Source organism: Elgaria multicarinata, chromosome 8, assembly GCF_023053635.1.
Source record: "Elgaria multicarinata webbii isolate HBS135686 ecotype San Diego chromosome 8, rElgMul1.1.pri, whole genome shotgun sequence".
Taxonomy (NCBI): Eukaryota; Metazoa; Chordata; class Lepidosauria; order Squamata; family Anguidae; genus Elgaria; species Elgaria multicarinata.
Genome location: NC_086178.1, coordinates 51,380,751 through 51,395,441, shown reverse-complemented (window position 1 = coordinate 51,395,441; position 14,691 = coordinate 51,380,751). Strand labels below are relative to the sequence as shown.

The following is a 14,691-nucleotide window of genomic DNA, read 5'->3' as shown; positions in this document are numbered from 1 at the left end:
CAACGGTAGGCATCAACTAATGCTTTTATGTCCAGAGATAATGTAAGGTAAGCAACCACATTTCATGTCAGCTAACCTAAGGTCTCATCCTGCTCTCTTTTCTCAGTTTAGAGAAGGGTGACAGAAAACACTTCAAAAACAGCTTAATTGGAACTTCAGATAGTTTCATCCTTTTCTTTTGCTACATTCCACTTTAGCCTTCTGCAAACTGGTGCCCTGCATTGGACTACAACTCCTATCATCCCCAACCAGTGTGGCCAAGGTTGGGGAAGGTGGTTATGGTAGGTTTCCAGCCATTCTGCTGGCTGAATTCCAAACCTTCTGCTCAACCATGGAAAGTGGAAGGGGCAACCATAATGGCAAATTCGGTAGGTTCACTCAGATTTGTTGCTGTTGCTGCTGTTACCTCTTCTGGCTCGATCAGCTTGAATTCCATTCCCCTGCCAGTCCAAGCAATGAAGTGGGCATTGGCTGGATCATCAAGGAGTGTGACTAGGAACTGCCACAGCTGGAGTGACCCTCGTCTCTGGTAAGGAGGCCCTTCACGATATACCGTGGGTTCTTGCTTCACTTTCCCTGTTTACAACAACAAAACACCAGTCAGAACTGACATCCCAACAGCCTCACATTTTTTTCTGCTGCAGATTCCTCAAAACAGCTACAGACTTTTTACAGAATCCAGGTGAATGACAAAAGTGGCTGCACATCTGGCTGGCGGGGCTTGTTTCTTGCATCTCTCCTCGTGGAGAGATGTGCCGTGTAGGCTGCTGACTGTGGGAGTCCTTGCACATCTGGCTGGGGCATGTCTTTCATATGCTCTATCATCAGATTTATAGGAACCCAGCTATACCATTGAAGATCTGCAGCTTTCAGCAGATTCTCCCAAAGTCACGTGGCCCAAATGAGGCAGATCTTGTTGAAGCACATGGAAGGGTTGCTTATTGGCTAATCTACGTTCTGACCTCTCAAGGCTCAATGAAGTCTTCCCCACCCACCCTGCAACACACACAGTCCCTTACCTTCCATCCTCTCTGGTACAACACAGGTGTCATCGAAATACAATTGGGCATCTTTCTCATAGGAAAACCCTAGGAAGGGAGAAGTCACGGCCATTAGCTCATCACAAATTCCATTTTATCCTCTGCTATGCATCACACACACACAAAATTAGGCTGTTCCTTCCTGGATGGTTTGATTCATGCCACTGCTTTGCTAGCTGGCAGCAATGAGAGCTACTCAGCCATTCATTAAAACTAACAGGTAAATTCTCAAAGTGCTTATTTGCAAAGATGCCAGCTGCTGTTCCTGTAACTCCAAGAGCTTGTCCAGACAGCTGGTTCCCACATGGCTGGTTTCACACAGATGTGATCAGGTGCAAGTGGAGGAAAGAACACTGCAAACGAAGTAGCACCAAACCAAATGGGGCTGCAGTCCCCTATTTGGAACCTGCACTGACCCTGCTAGTCCTCAGTCAGCCATTTAGACTAGCAGGGGCAATCATGGGCCTCAGCACAGCGTTGCTTGCAGGAGTTATTAGGCAGACTTGTCAATCGCCAGCCCAGAAGAAACCTAAAAGGCACCCTAAGGCTTTGCTTATACTAATCGAGTGGATCTGGCCAAAATGTAAGTGGGTCAGATTAAATTGCTTTGAGAGGAAATCACCCTCCCATGTGTTCAAATTGCCCAGGCAAGTCTTGCCAAATGCCTTTGTTCCCACTCTAAAGCAGCCTTCCCCAACCGGGTAGCTTCCAGATGGGCTGGACTACAACTCCCACCATCCCCAGCCATCCACCTGGGAATGATGGTAGTGGCCATGCAACACATCTGGAGGGCACCAGGTGGGGGAGGTTTGCACCAAACCTATGCACAGACTTACTTCTGTAGACCCTTATGACTACTGTGGCTCTATCTCTGATCCAGACAGGAATAGCTAAATCGTTGTACATAATGGGAGGGAAGGTGTGTGTGTGTGCGTGTGTGTCACCTCGCTGCAGGAGGAAAACTCATTTCAGTTCATTTGTTCTGCTTAGCTTCAGCAAATTTCCTGCATCATTTCACAGGATGGAATACAAGCAAATTTCCTACATGGAAGCCATTATCAATGGGCCTGTTTGGACAGCACGTTAAGCCATGGTTAGGCCACTAACCCTTTTGCAGCAAATGGTTAGTGAGCTTGTTTAAACTGTGGAGATGTAGCCACCATGGTTAGGAATGGTTAACACGACATGCTAAGTTATGGTTCACAAGACACCCTAAGCCATAATGTTTAGCTCAAAATGCTTAATCAACATGGTTTAGTGTGTCATCTGAACAGGATCATAGTGGGAAATTTGTCCCATGTGAAACAGTCCTTCACCATCACCGAAAGGATGGCGATCTGTACCAGATCCATGTAGCATTTTGTCTCCACTCCATGCAAACACTGCCGAGCGGGCTTGTTTCAGTGTGAAGCTATGAGGTTACAGATGGTTCCCTCCTTCTGTGTATGTGTACACATGTGGGAAAGATATTGTTTACTCAGATACAATTCCATCAAAGCCAGGCTTTTAAAGCAATTCTGGCCACTCTGGCAGCTAGCATTACTATCTAATATGCCAAAGGAGGCAGCAGGATGAAAGAAACCACTCAGTGGGTAGAGTGGAAGGAGTCATATTCATGTCCAAGGAAGCAAACTGGTGACAGACATATTGAATTTCTGATAGTCCTAAAAGAGCATTGGCCGACTACTTGCCATGCAGGATCAAGATAACATCATCATCTGAATAAAACCGGTTTCCTTGGTCCAGTTGTTATGTTGTAAAAATATAATTAACAGCTTTAAGATGACACTCTCGGTCTCTGGAACTCCAATTTCCCCTTCACAGTTAAGGATGGGTAGAAGACTTGCTATCTGTGAAGATCCAGCACAGCACTCCGCTGATGAACAGAAGTCCAATGTGGCTGCATCTTGTTTGCAGGACAATTGCTCTTTTTGAACAGCACTGAGTGCCAAGAAATGCTCTTTCCCAGAACTTGGAGTGCATTTCGGACATTTCACTTAGTGTAGCGAGGTTCAACCCAGGGCTGTTTGGTTATCCTCATAACGCAAATGGGAAACCAAGACTGAAAGATAGTGGTTTACCCAAGACTACTAAGAGTTCAGTAGTGAGGGTTGAACCACAATAAGAAGTGACAGGCATCAGCAAAGGAAGAGCCATTAAACAGAGATTTCAACAAGGAGAAGGAGATTTATTTTTTTTGTGAACTGCCCAGAGAGCTTCGGCTATTGGGCGGTATAAATATGTAATAAATAAATAAATAGTGTAGTATATGCTAGGAAGTCCCAGATTCTAATCTCACTGTGAACTCACTAGGTGGCCTTAGGCAAATCCCTGTCTCTCTGCCTCAGTTCCCCATGTGCATTATTGGGATAATTACATAACCCTGGATTGTTGCAAGGATCGCTAAAATAAAATAAACTTTGAATGCTCTATTTAAGTGCCGGAAATGTTGGCATTATTATTAGCAGCTGCCTTTCATTGTTTGCTTGATATCTCCTCCTGTGTTGCAGCATACGGTCCTCTAAGCAGACATAAAAGCCAACACTGTGCTGGTTTCCATAGAGTCTTGAGTTGGAAGGTACCTCAGAGATCATTTAGTCCAACCCGCTATGCAATGCAGGCTCTGTAATGCAGGATGTAGCTATAACATCCCTAACAGGTGACTGTGTTCAGCTTAAATAACTCCAGCGAAGGAGAGCCCACCACATCCTGAGGCCATCTACTTTATTGTCAGACAGCCAAAATCTGCTTCCCTGCATTTTCCACCCACTGGTTTCTGCATGGCAGTCTTTCAGCTATTTGAAGGCTACTGCCATGTCTCCTCTTAATCTTCTCTTCTCCAGGCTATGCATATCCATCTCTTTCAACCATTAAGTGAAGGACTAATGTGCAGAAGAAGTGTATCTCACCCTCTGACTGCTGGGACCATCACAGACAGCTTCACATCCACCTGCCTTTCCATTCTGTCTCATATCTGCATAGCTACGTAGAAGCTTATTTACGGATATACTGATTGCCCACTTACCATCATGGCTGTTGGGGTAGTAGCCTCCTCCTCTCACATATGCCGACTGGCAATTAGGCACTTCTGGAATGAAGATGGACCTGGAGTTAATACCAGCCTGAATGCCACACACTTCACATCTTGTTCAGATTAGGAACATCAGAAGCTGCCTTCTACTGAGCCAGAACACTGGTCCACTGTTGACACTGACTAGCAGAAGCTCTGCAGGATTTCAGGCAGGATCCTTTCCTAGCCCTACCTGGAGATGCTGGGAATTGAATCCGGGCCCTTCTGCATGCAAAGCAGCTGCTCTACTAGTGAGCTCCAGCTCTTCCCCTGGGACAGATGTCCTGCTGAAGACTACCCACACTCCACCAAATAAGCCTTTTGCAGGCTACAACCTCCATCCAAACAGGAATGAAATGTGTTTCTGCTCCTTAACTCTTGAAGGCTGCAGTCCAACCAACTTGGGGAAGGCTGACTTCATCCTTTTAACTGGAGATACTAGAGATTGAACCCGAGGCCTTCAGGATGGAAGTATATGCTCTACCGCCAAGCTACAGCCCTTCCCATAATTTCCCCATTTCTATGAAAACAAAAGGCTCCCAAGAGAGGTTAAACCTCAGAACTATTTTGGCCCATCTCCCTCCCTGAGCTCAGATTATTTACCTACTGGGATTAGGCATTAAGAGACGAGATGAATCAACAACTAAATAGGAGATGTCCTGAACTGCTGGACCATAATAACATCCCCTGAAAAGCAGGTACAACATAATGTTCCTAGAAGTTGTAATGCAATCCTCCTCATTGCTGCAGCTCTCTCTCCCAGAAGGCAAAAACCTCCTGCATCCTTTTCCAGCAGCACGTGGAAGACACGCTTATGAACCTGCAGGATCGGTTAGGAAAAGGGTTTTCAAACCACACACCGAAGCACTACCTAAAAACCAAGTTTGGTATTTTGCATTCCCTCCGACAACACGTGAGAAGTAGGGAAAGAAGAGAAAAATTCCTTTAACTTCAGATCTTCGCCCATCTGTTCCACCCCTGCCTTGAAGAGGTCATGGTATTTTTAGGCCTAAGGCGATTTGCAGTTATGTAGTGGGCTGAACACCAACAGCAGCTGCACAATCTAACAAGTGATCGGGCATCCCCCCTTCCACCTTTAAATGTCCCAAGGTGAGTGTCAAGCAGCAAAGTCAGCTGCAGGTTCATAGCTGTCCAATAGAGAACAGAAGGTGGGAAGGGGAAGAGCTTTTTGCACACGCGAGTGCAAAGTTGCCCCCCTCCTTTTCACCCCCACCCCCACCCCAGTAATGCTTTTCAGATTATGGAAGCTTAGATTCTGCTACATCTGTTGAATGCCTGATTTTATTTTATTTTTTAAAAAAAATCAAGCCAGAAAGAGATAATCTAACAGTCTAAGTAGGTTAAAGACGGCCACAAAAGGCATCCCCCTCTCCCTGCACCAGAATGTGCAGAAGCAGCATGATCCACCGATTTAAAGGAACAGTAGGTGTGTGTGTGGGGAGAGGGGAGGAGAAGCCTCCAAGAGAATTTCAGCAGAAAAAGCAAAGGAGCAGCAGGCTGATGGGTATAATAAGTATAGGAGGACAGTGGTTGAATTGTCCATCTGGCAAGAAGCAGAGAGGAGCAGCTGCCACAATACTCTCTTCTCAGCCAGAGTGGAACCATTTGGAATGAACTTTGAATTCTAAAGACACGCGCGCGCACACACACGCACACACCCTCTCCATGCAATAGAGCCTGAGCCAGGCCTCATAACCACACAAAGAGCACCGAAGGTTCACTGTTGTCGGCGTTGCTGCTGGGAAGCTTAAGAGATGCTATGCTCATGAATGGTTGGGTGATTCTTCAGCTGCAACATGATTTATTGCACAATCCATGGGCTGCACTGAAAATTGGCCTACTGGCCGCATTAGCCTCACCCAACCTGGTGCCCTTCAGAAGTTTGGGACTACAACACCCATCTTCCCCAAACACTGGCCATGCTGGTTGGGGCTGATGGGAGCTGTACTCTTGAGGGCCTCAGGTCAGTGAAGGCTGGCCAATACATGGTAAATACTGATGGTGTTGAGCCTGCTTTGTGTACTGCATGGCAGACACTGAGAAAAAGCACTCATGTGCGTGCAGCTAGGCGGGATTAAAATCCAGTGCTCACCTGAATCGATGCAGTAGTCCCTGGGCTCTTGCTTGATCCCCATGGGAGACTGGAATCCATGCGTTGGGGGGCCTGGAATGCCTGGGACCCCATGATCATAGAGTGGGTCGTGGTACTCCTGCTTGAATCCCTGAGGAGGATGGGCAGCAGCAGGGACAATAGGCTCTGACATTTGCCTGTGGTAGACAGGACGATTGTCCCCAGAAAGCCCTGGCTGAGGATATGGGTGGCAAGGTTCAGACATCTGTCTCTGAAACCTTGGTGAAAACAAGAGAGAGAGGGAGAGAGAGAGACAGAGTTAGTTATCACTACAGACCCCAGATCCTCTAAAGCTGTAGCCCCCAACATGGCATCTGCTCTTCACTCCCTGCCCCCTTCAAAATATATTTCTTTTAATAAAAGATTGAAAAACGTTAGGCCACCAGGTTCTCCTTCCTTTTCCTGAACCTGCTACTGATCAGCTGTTCAGTGGGCAAGAAGAGGGCAAAGGGGTAGAGGGGGGGGAACATCAAGGTAAAGGGGTGGGAGGGAGAGAAACAGCGAGGCTAGAGGCTGGGAGTTGAGAGAAACAGCACGATAAAGGGGTGAGTGGGAGAGAAAGAGCAAGAAGGCTAGGAGTTCGGCGGAGAGAGGAAGAAGGGGTTAGGGATGGGGAAGGGAGAGAAAGGAGGGGGGAAAGGGGTTGGGAAATGGCGAGGTTAGAGGCTGGCAGTGGAAAGCAAGCGAGGGAGAGGGAGAACGGAAAGGGGGAAAAGATCTGTGTGGCTGGAAGAAGTTTGGGTGGGCCAGGAAGGAACTCTTTCCATTTCACCCTCCCTCCCAGCCTCTAGCCTTGCTGTTTCTCCCTCCCCCTAGCCAGGCCCCCATGGCAGCCGTTATGCCGCTAGCCACAACCTCCATTGAAGCCATTTTGTGGTGGTGCCCACAGCAGTTTCTCCCAAATATGCCCAGGTCCAAAAAGGTTTGGAACTCCTGCACCAAAGTCTTCATCTATGTTGCACTCTGGTGCAAATGGAGAAGTTCTGATACTGGATGTTCAGATCCAGAATCGTATCTTTGATAGCCAGCCCACCCTAGGTATCCAAAAGAAACCCATTTTTAGTACCAACATCCCAATGCATGGTAGCAACATCAGTTTGCTGTGAGCAGAAGGAACAGTGCAGCCTCCAATTCGAGAATCTGGTCATATCACCAAACTGAGGATATGCAACACTGCCTGTACTCCAGGTGCTAATATCTGGATCATTTTGTGGGGAAACACAGGACCTGTTTTGAAATGGGATTCCACAGCAGATGGAGCTGCCATCCCCAAAAGCACTGCCACGATGGTGCTCAAAGACTGCAACTGATGGGCCCAAGCATCAGATTGTGGTCTGAAAAGGAAAGGGCATCCCTTGAACCTCACTGGGCTCTAGTTCACTGGGAATGATGGGAGTTGCAGCCCAAAATATTTGGAGAGAACGAGATTGGGGAATGCAGTTCTAGGCAAACATCTGAGAATGAACTCAAGTCAAACTCTGGTACAAAAATGAAGTTGTACAAGACTGGAAACATAAAGGCTGTGTTCAGAAGACACCTTAAACCATGGCTTTAACCACAGTGAAAAAGGCAAAAAGCCTTATTCACCATGGTTAAAGATGTCTTCTGAATACAGTCTGACTTTCTGGCTTAACCACCATGGTTAAAGCCTTGGTTTAAGGTGTCTTCTGAATGGGGCTATTGTCTCCTTGCTCTCTCTCCCCAGAGCTGGCTGCTTAATAACTCCTGTATAGCATCCTACACATTTCCCCATTTGATTCTCAGAGAAACATTGGCTGAAGAAAGCGGCATTTATAGTATATCCAGAGGGGGCAAACCTGAATGATAAAGGCTTTGAGGGAAGATGCACCCTGGAACTCTGACTACCCAACTTTCCATGAATGATGAAACAATGTCTTAGAAGTGGAAGCAAAATAAATCCCAACACTTCATGATTAAGAGCTAGGCATTAACTGTCTTCCTTTCCACTGAACTGGACAGGAGTAGCTGGGAAGGATTCAGGAAAGTCCACATGAAAGGGACAAGGGAGTTCAGCCCACTCTTAATTCTGGAGTGAACTCTTACCCCTGGTTGTGGGATGAGAGAGTTCATCCTTGAACACACTCGACTCCACATCATGATGCGGGTGAGGTCTTGATCAGATGTTTTAATTCTGACTGAAAAACTGGATTAAAGCAGAGACACTGGGGAAAAGGAGGCAGCCAAAATTCAGGCACCGTGAAGGGAGAAGGATGGAAAGAAATGCACTGATTTATCTGCAGCGATGCCTGTCACACCAACTAGACCTTGAACTGGGCAAGAGAATGTCCCTGATCAACGGGACTGGCAGATTGCTCTTTTGCTGAAGAACAGGAAGACAGCAACTTTGCTGTGGCCAAGTGACGCTCCAACAAGGCAACACAAGTGGTTACATAATTCTGAATCCACTCAGCAATCATTGAGCGCCAAGTGGCTGCTAATCTGACTATAAGGCTAAGGATTAAGCCTTTAACTCTCCATGCAGGGGGAAATACGTGCACTTTCTGAAAGGCTGCTGTGCAGTGTGCAACCCACGGAAGCTCAACGCAGAAAGCCCCCCGGCATGACAGCAGCAGAACTGAAAGTCAGATTTTGCCAGAATACCTATGGAGCAACTGCCAGGATTCTGGTCAGGCGGCATTCAGTATCATGAAGAGAGACTTTAGGGGTAGAAGGGAGCAATGGAGGCTGGTGGCTGTGATATCAGTGGAGCAGTGAATCTGCTCTGGGTTTCAGTCAAAGCTCTTGGACAGCTCCTTTAGAGTCCTGGCTGAAACCTGGAGTTGATTCACCGCCCCACTGACATCAGAGCCACCAGCCTCCACTGGAAGGGGGAGACCTGATTAGAAAGAAATGGTTCTTCTTAAAGGACATGCCCAGAGGTTAGCTTAGCTACCTTGACTCCCGATCAGGCACGGAAGTGCCAAGTCTTGGTTGGGCTCCAAAGTGTGCGACGAGATGCAGGATTCTTTTCTCTGGATAAACCCTCCCCAATTTTTAAAGAAGGAATCAGGTTGTGGGGACTACATAACCACACAGGTATCTATCAGCTGTTTACATCCAGAGGCTATCAGCAGAACTCCCTGCATGCCAGGCACCTGAATAGTTCTTCTGACCCCCACCCCCAAATCAGAGATGTTTGAATCAGCCCTAAGAAGATTAAACCAGAGATGGACAACCTGGTGCCCTCCAGACTTTTTGGACTACAACTCCCTAGCATAGCCAATTGTCAGTGAGTCTGGGACTTGTCATCAAAAACATCTGGAGGGCACCAATTGCCTACTCCGGGATTAAACAAATGACAGGGAAAAGCAGCCTTTCTCAACCTGGTACTTTGCAGATGTGTTACTTTCCAGGGAATTCCAGGAGTTGCTGTCCAACACATCTGGAGGACACCTGGCTGGGGAAGGCTGGGGAAAAGGCTGTCTGTCTCGTATGCCTAATTCTGAAATCTGAGAGGCTGGTAAGCAAGGCACGCCCTCTCCCATCCTCCTAGCACCTTGAAAGTCAATTGAAAGCAATCAATTCCTTTCCCAAGCATCAAGAGGCACATAGGCTCCATTTGGCTTTGTAACACAATCCTCTGCAGCTGACAGGCCCAGATTACTCTACTTCCGATCCACGTCCTTCTAACCTTCCAGAATGTAACTCTAGAGCTGTGCTGGTATGCCCTTTGCAGGAAGAGGCACTTCCAGATGGGACTGTGCCGAGTGTCCCTAGCATAGCTTTAAGGTCACTGGGAACTCAGTGCTTGGAGTGGTCTAAAAAGCAACTTTAGATGCTGGGGATAGAGAGGCGCTGCTTTGTTAGGAGATGGGGTGGAGATGGGGTCACAGGGAAAGATGAGAAAGGACCTTTGTGGAGGTAAGCTCATCTTTCGAAGCTTTAATGTTAATTTAATGTATGTGCCGACGGGTTGCATTTGACACAAGATAGATTCGGCTAGCTTTTGCGCACCGACTTTCAAGTTTCCCCCTCCCAAGTGCTTTAAGAGCTCTTACACATTGGTTATCTCCCCAATATAGGCATGCCCCTTGTTTATGGGGAAGAGGCACACAGAGGACCCATCGGCATGCGGACTGACTGCACTTCCAAGAATCTCTACCTTGCCAAGTGCTGGATGTTTCAAACATCAAAGCTCTGCTAGATGGCTTGGCAATCATGCAAATAACTTAGGTGTCTGAAAAGCTCACACTGTAGGAAGCTGGAAAATCTACAGTGTTTAAAATGGCAGAGTGGTTTCCTCAACAGCAAACAGTGAACCAAAACAGAAGGTGTTACAAATTCCAAGGAAGAAAATTCTAGTAGAGATGGGAAGGCTGAAATATCATACAAATGTTTTGAACTTCCAATTCCCATAAGCCCTTACCAGCATGGCCCAATGGTCAGGAATGCTGGGAGCTGTAGTCCAAAACATCTGGCATGCACCAGTTTGGAGAAGGCTGAGCTACAGAGCAAAACACAATGCCAACAACCTCTAGTGCAGCCTTCCCCAACCTGGTGCCCTCCAGATGTTTTGGACTACAACCCCCAGCATTCCTGACCTTATCCATGCTGTCCCACTGGTGGGAGCAGGGCAAAAAGTCAATTCCTTCATATATGCAATCCCCCAGAAAGCCACATTCCTTAGATGCCGGGCAAGCAAAGTCAACTATGAGCCATAGTTCCGAAGATGTGAACTTTTGTCTTGATTCCACGCTCGATATGTTTCCCAACTTCAAAGAATCAAAGATAGCATTCTGCAACAGCCTGGGAATACAGGTAGAGAAGGGAATGCACACCTGTGATAAGATGAAGATTTTGTCACTCAGAATTTCCTGACGGGTCTCTAAGTGCTGCGTGAAGCGCCAACGTGCCAAATGTGGGCGTTTAGATTACAGCTCCATTGAAATGCAAGGCCTCTCAATGCATGTATAGCTTAAAAAACATAACAAGGGGGAAATGGTCCTTGTCTTACCTGTGTTCTGTTGGATACTGGTTTTCAGGCATCATCTTTGGCATCTGAATGGGTTGATGAGGTAGCCGAGGTACAGCAAAGGTCTGCTGCCTCGGTTCCTGAAGAGCATGAGGGGCTGGGGGAGGGGGCGGTCCCTGCAAAGGGCCCGTGGTGGCGACATGGGCAGGGGTCTGCACAGGTGTGGCTGGCAGAGGTGGGGGTGGGAGGGAGGTGCTCTGGAGTGCAGGTGACGCTGGGGTGGTAGGCGGAGTTAATGGCTTGAACCCAGTAGGGGGCTTCCTATCATAGGCACTGTGCAAAGAGAAAACAGAGAGGGGGACCATATAAATCGGCTTCAGCTTGCTGCTCTTGACAGCTCTGGCGTGTTCGCATTTCATGGTTGTCAGGAAGTCACAGTTAAGGTTGTTCACAGCCCCAAGGGAATCTTTGTACTTCAGGGAAGCGACAAACAGGCTGAGTCATAGGGCTCATTTTAAAATTGTTCTCTCACAATTTTCTCAGAGATAATTGTAGCTTCCGATTGTACCGAAGGGGAAACAAAGCCTTCCCCTCCCCCAAGTCTCTAATAATTTCTATGGTGTGTGTGTGTGTGTGTGTATGGTCAGAATGGCAAACAAGCCGTCTACTTAACATACAGCCATTTCTGCAGGCTGCTTCAAATGTGACTCCCCTCCACACCCTCTGTGGGCAGGGGAATAAAAGAGAAGGCACCTGTACACACACACACGTGCATAATTCATATCCTAAGGTCACATTGAGAGGCTCTTCTCTGAGTGCCCCCTCGTACTGCAGCTTGGAGGGTGGCTACCATAGGAAGAGAGAGGGGAGGGCTTCTGAGTGGTTCCCCCCGCCAAGTTACGGAACACTCTTGCCAGGGCAATTTGCCTGGTGCCAAAATAATTTTTGTTCTATTCTCCCAGGCCTTTTAAATCTTTTGCTATTTTAATGCCTGCTATATATTGGTAGTTTTTAACTGTTTAGTTCTTAGCAGCTTTTATCACCTCCTTTTTTCAGACTGCTTTTATACTGTATTTTTATCATGCAAATTTTATGGGTGTGTGTATTTTTATTGTGTTGGTTTTATATTGTTTTTAGAACTTTGTATTTTTTTCGATTTTAAATTTATACAATGCTTGGAGAATTTGGTTTATAGGTGTCTTATAAATCTAAGCAATAAAATGAATGCTTATTTCACTAAGATTACACGCAAGCAGTGACACAATTTATGTCTTCATGTGTGATGATGTGCAGAGATGGAGACCTTGCCCACCCCACCACGACCAATTTGTAGATTTTCTACACGTATGAAAAAGAAAGTGTTGTGTGAATCAGCCAAGATGATGGCAATAAATGTTGAGGGTGTATTTGCTTTACAGTTAGGGAGAGTTCCACAATCCCAAATAAATATGGCTCCTCTGGGAAATCACAAGAACCATGCACACCATTACATGACGCTTTCTGGGTGAATGATCTACCAACAATGTATGTGATTAACTTCATGAAGGATTTAGAGAGCAGAGTGTAATCTGAACTGTTACTCCCCCCCACCCAAACCCTCTTCCCATTAATCAAATCATTTGAGTATACTAATAACTAGAGCTGTGCAAATGGGCTTGTATTTGGTTTCTAAGGATTTGTAAATGTCAAGTCAGTTTCCCACTAGTCTTTCTGAACCCTCCCAGGTGAGCACAGAGCTTGAGTATTGACTCCAAACCAGCTTCTCAAGTTTGAACTTACTAGGGAAGCATGTCCACCTCCAGGCAGTGGCTCCCCTGAGGAAGTAACTCAACTTGGGGGAAGTTGGCAAAGAGCGATTTCATTTTGCCTTGCAAAAAGGCCTGAGGCATTCAATGGCTTGCACATTCCTTACACCTCTCAAATCGGGACTGGGAAATGTTTTTCAGCCTGAGGGCTGAATTCAGTTTCAGAAATGCTCTCAGGGGCTGTATTGCAGTGGTGGTTGGGCCAAAATAATACCCACTCCACCCCCAAACACGAGCAGATTGTATTTATAAGCTCTTACTGTCAGTCACTAAGACTTAGGAGAAGCATTTCAACCTCTCAGAATGTAAAAAAGAGGGGGGAAAAACCTGCACAAAAACTGAGAAACCACCAAATGTTCTGTGGCTGGTGGAAAAGGGTAGGCCCAGGGGAAAGAGGCAGGCCCAGGGGAAGGGGGCGCAGCCTTTCGGGGAACCCCAGAGGGCCGGTTTGGGACCCCAGAAGGGCTGGACTTGGCTCCTGGGCCTGTGGCTCCCCAGAAAGGAAAGGAACCTCTCGTGCAAGCACTGAATCATTACTGACTCTTGGAGGGATGCCAGCTTTCGCTGACGTTTTCTTTGCAGGCCTTATAGCGGGGTGGTTTGCTGTTGCCTTCCCCGGCCGTTGTTACCTTTTCCCCAGCTAACTGGGTACTCATTTTACCGACCTCAGGAGGATGGAAGGCTGAGTCGACCCGAGCCGGCTGCCTGAAACCAGCTTCCGCTGGGATCGAACTCAGGCCATGGGGAGAGTTTCAGCTGCAGAAACTGCTGCTTTACCGCTCTGCGCCACACGAGGCTTTTTGTGGCTCCCCAACCCTGCATTAAATAAATAACTAAATTTAAGGCCTAGTCCCATGCATGTTTAGACAGAAAAAAGTCCTACAATTTCGAGCTGGCTGAGGGGTGCTGAAAGTTGGTAGGACTTTTTTCTTCTAAACATGCATAGGATTGTGCCCTTAGAGAAACTGAGGTTACTGTCCCTTCAGTTCTCTGCAGAGACAGGGAATGCTCCTCGGGTGCTATATAGACAAAGCAGTATCACTAAAAATATTATCTTGATGTGTCCGCGTCCCCTCTCTATACCTTGTTTCAGCTCACAACCAGGTGGCTCTTAAAAGTTTTTGCATCATCACAATTGTGGCAAGTTGCAACTGCAGTAAGTGTGGATTGCTTTGGCCACCCAAATGTGCCCAATTCACTTTCCAGCCCTCCCCGCAAACCATCCAGAGGCATTTTAGCTGTGCAGTGGAAACTCGTCCGACTTACCAATAGTTGTAGAGGCACTTTTCTCCATAATTAGCACAGAGCACCTGTTCGTGGCTACAGGTTGACAGCTCAGAAGAAGGGCTGTGGAGTTCTCTCTTGATCTTAGCCGGGGGTGGTGCATGAAGTACCACTAGATTAAAAAAAAAAAAGGGGGGGGGAGAAAAACCCAAACAAATGTGTCATAGATCAGTCACATAACTTAGCCCTTACTCAGACTTCCATAGAGAGTAACTGTCGCATGCAGGCAACCAGATGTGACTCGCTGCCCCAGAGCTACAGTTTCGCACGCAGTTGTCTTAGCATTGCATGGTGATGATGCCCACATATGGACAACTCTTGCATGTTTTTTTCTTGCCTTAAGGAGTTACCAGCTTTTAGAGGGGAACACATTTAAGTAACCCTTCAACAACTTGGCACCCTCCAGG

At 47.0% G+C, this 14,691-nt stretch overlaps 1 protein-coding gene across 1 annotated transcript in view; it reads right to left on the bottom strand.

The window, feature by feature from the left end:
* ETV5 (ETS variant transcription factor 5) overlaps nucleotides 1-14,691 on the bottom strand; it is a 44,884-nt gene that overhangs the window by 11,922 nt on the left and 18,271 nt on the right. Inside the window, exons 6-11 of the mRNA XM_063132334.1 lie at nucleotides 14,267-14,396; nucleotides 11,238-11,528; nucleotides 6,224-6,480; nucleotides 4,066-4,128; nucleotides 1,020-1,088; nucleotides 407-576 (exon numbers count right to left, since the gene is read on the bottom strand). Coding sequence (XP_062988404.1) covers nucleotides 407-576; nucleotides 1,020-1,088; nucleotides 4,066-4,128; nucleotides 6,224-6,480; nucleotides 11,238-11,528; nucleotides 14,267-14,396 — 980 coding nt within the window. The remainder of the gene's footprint in view (nucleotides 1-406; nucleotides 577-1,019; nucleotides 1,089-4,065; nucleotides 4,129-6,223; nucleotides 6,481-11,237; nucleotides 11,529-14,266; nucleotides 14,397-14,691) is intronic.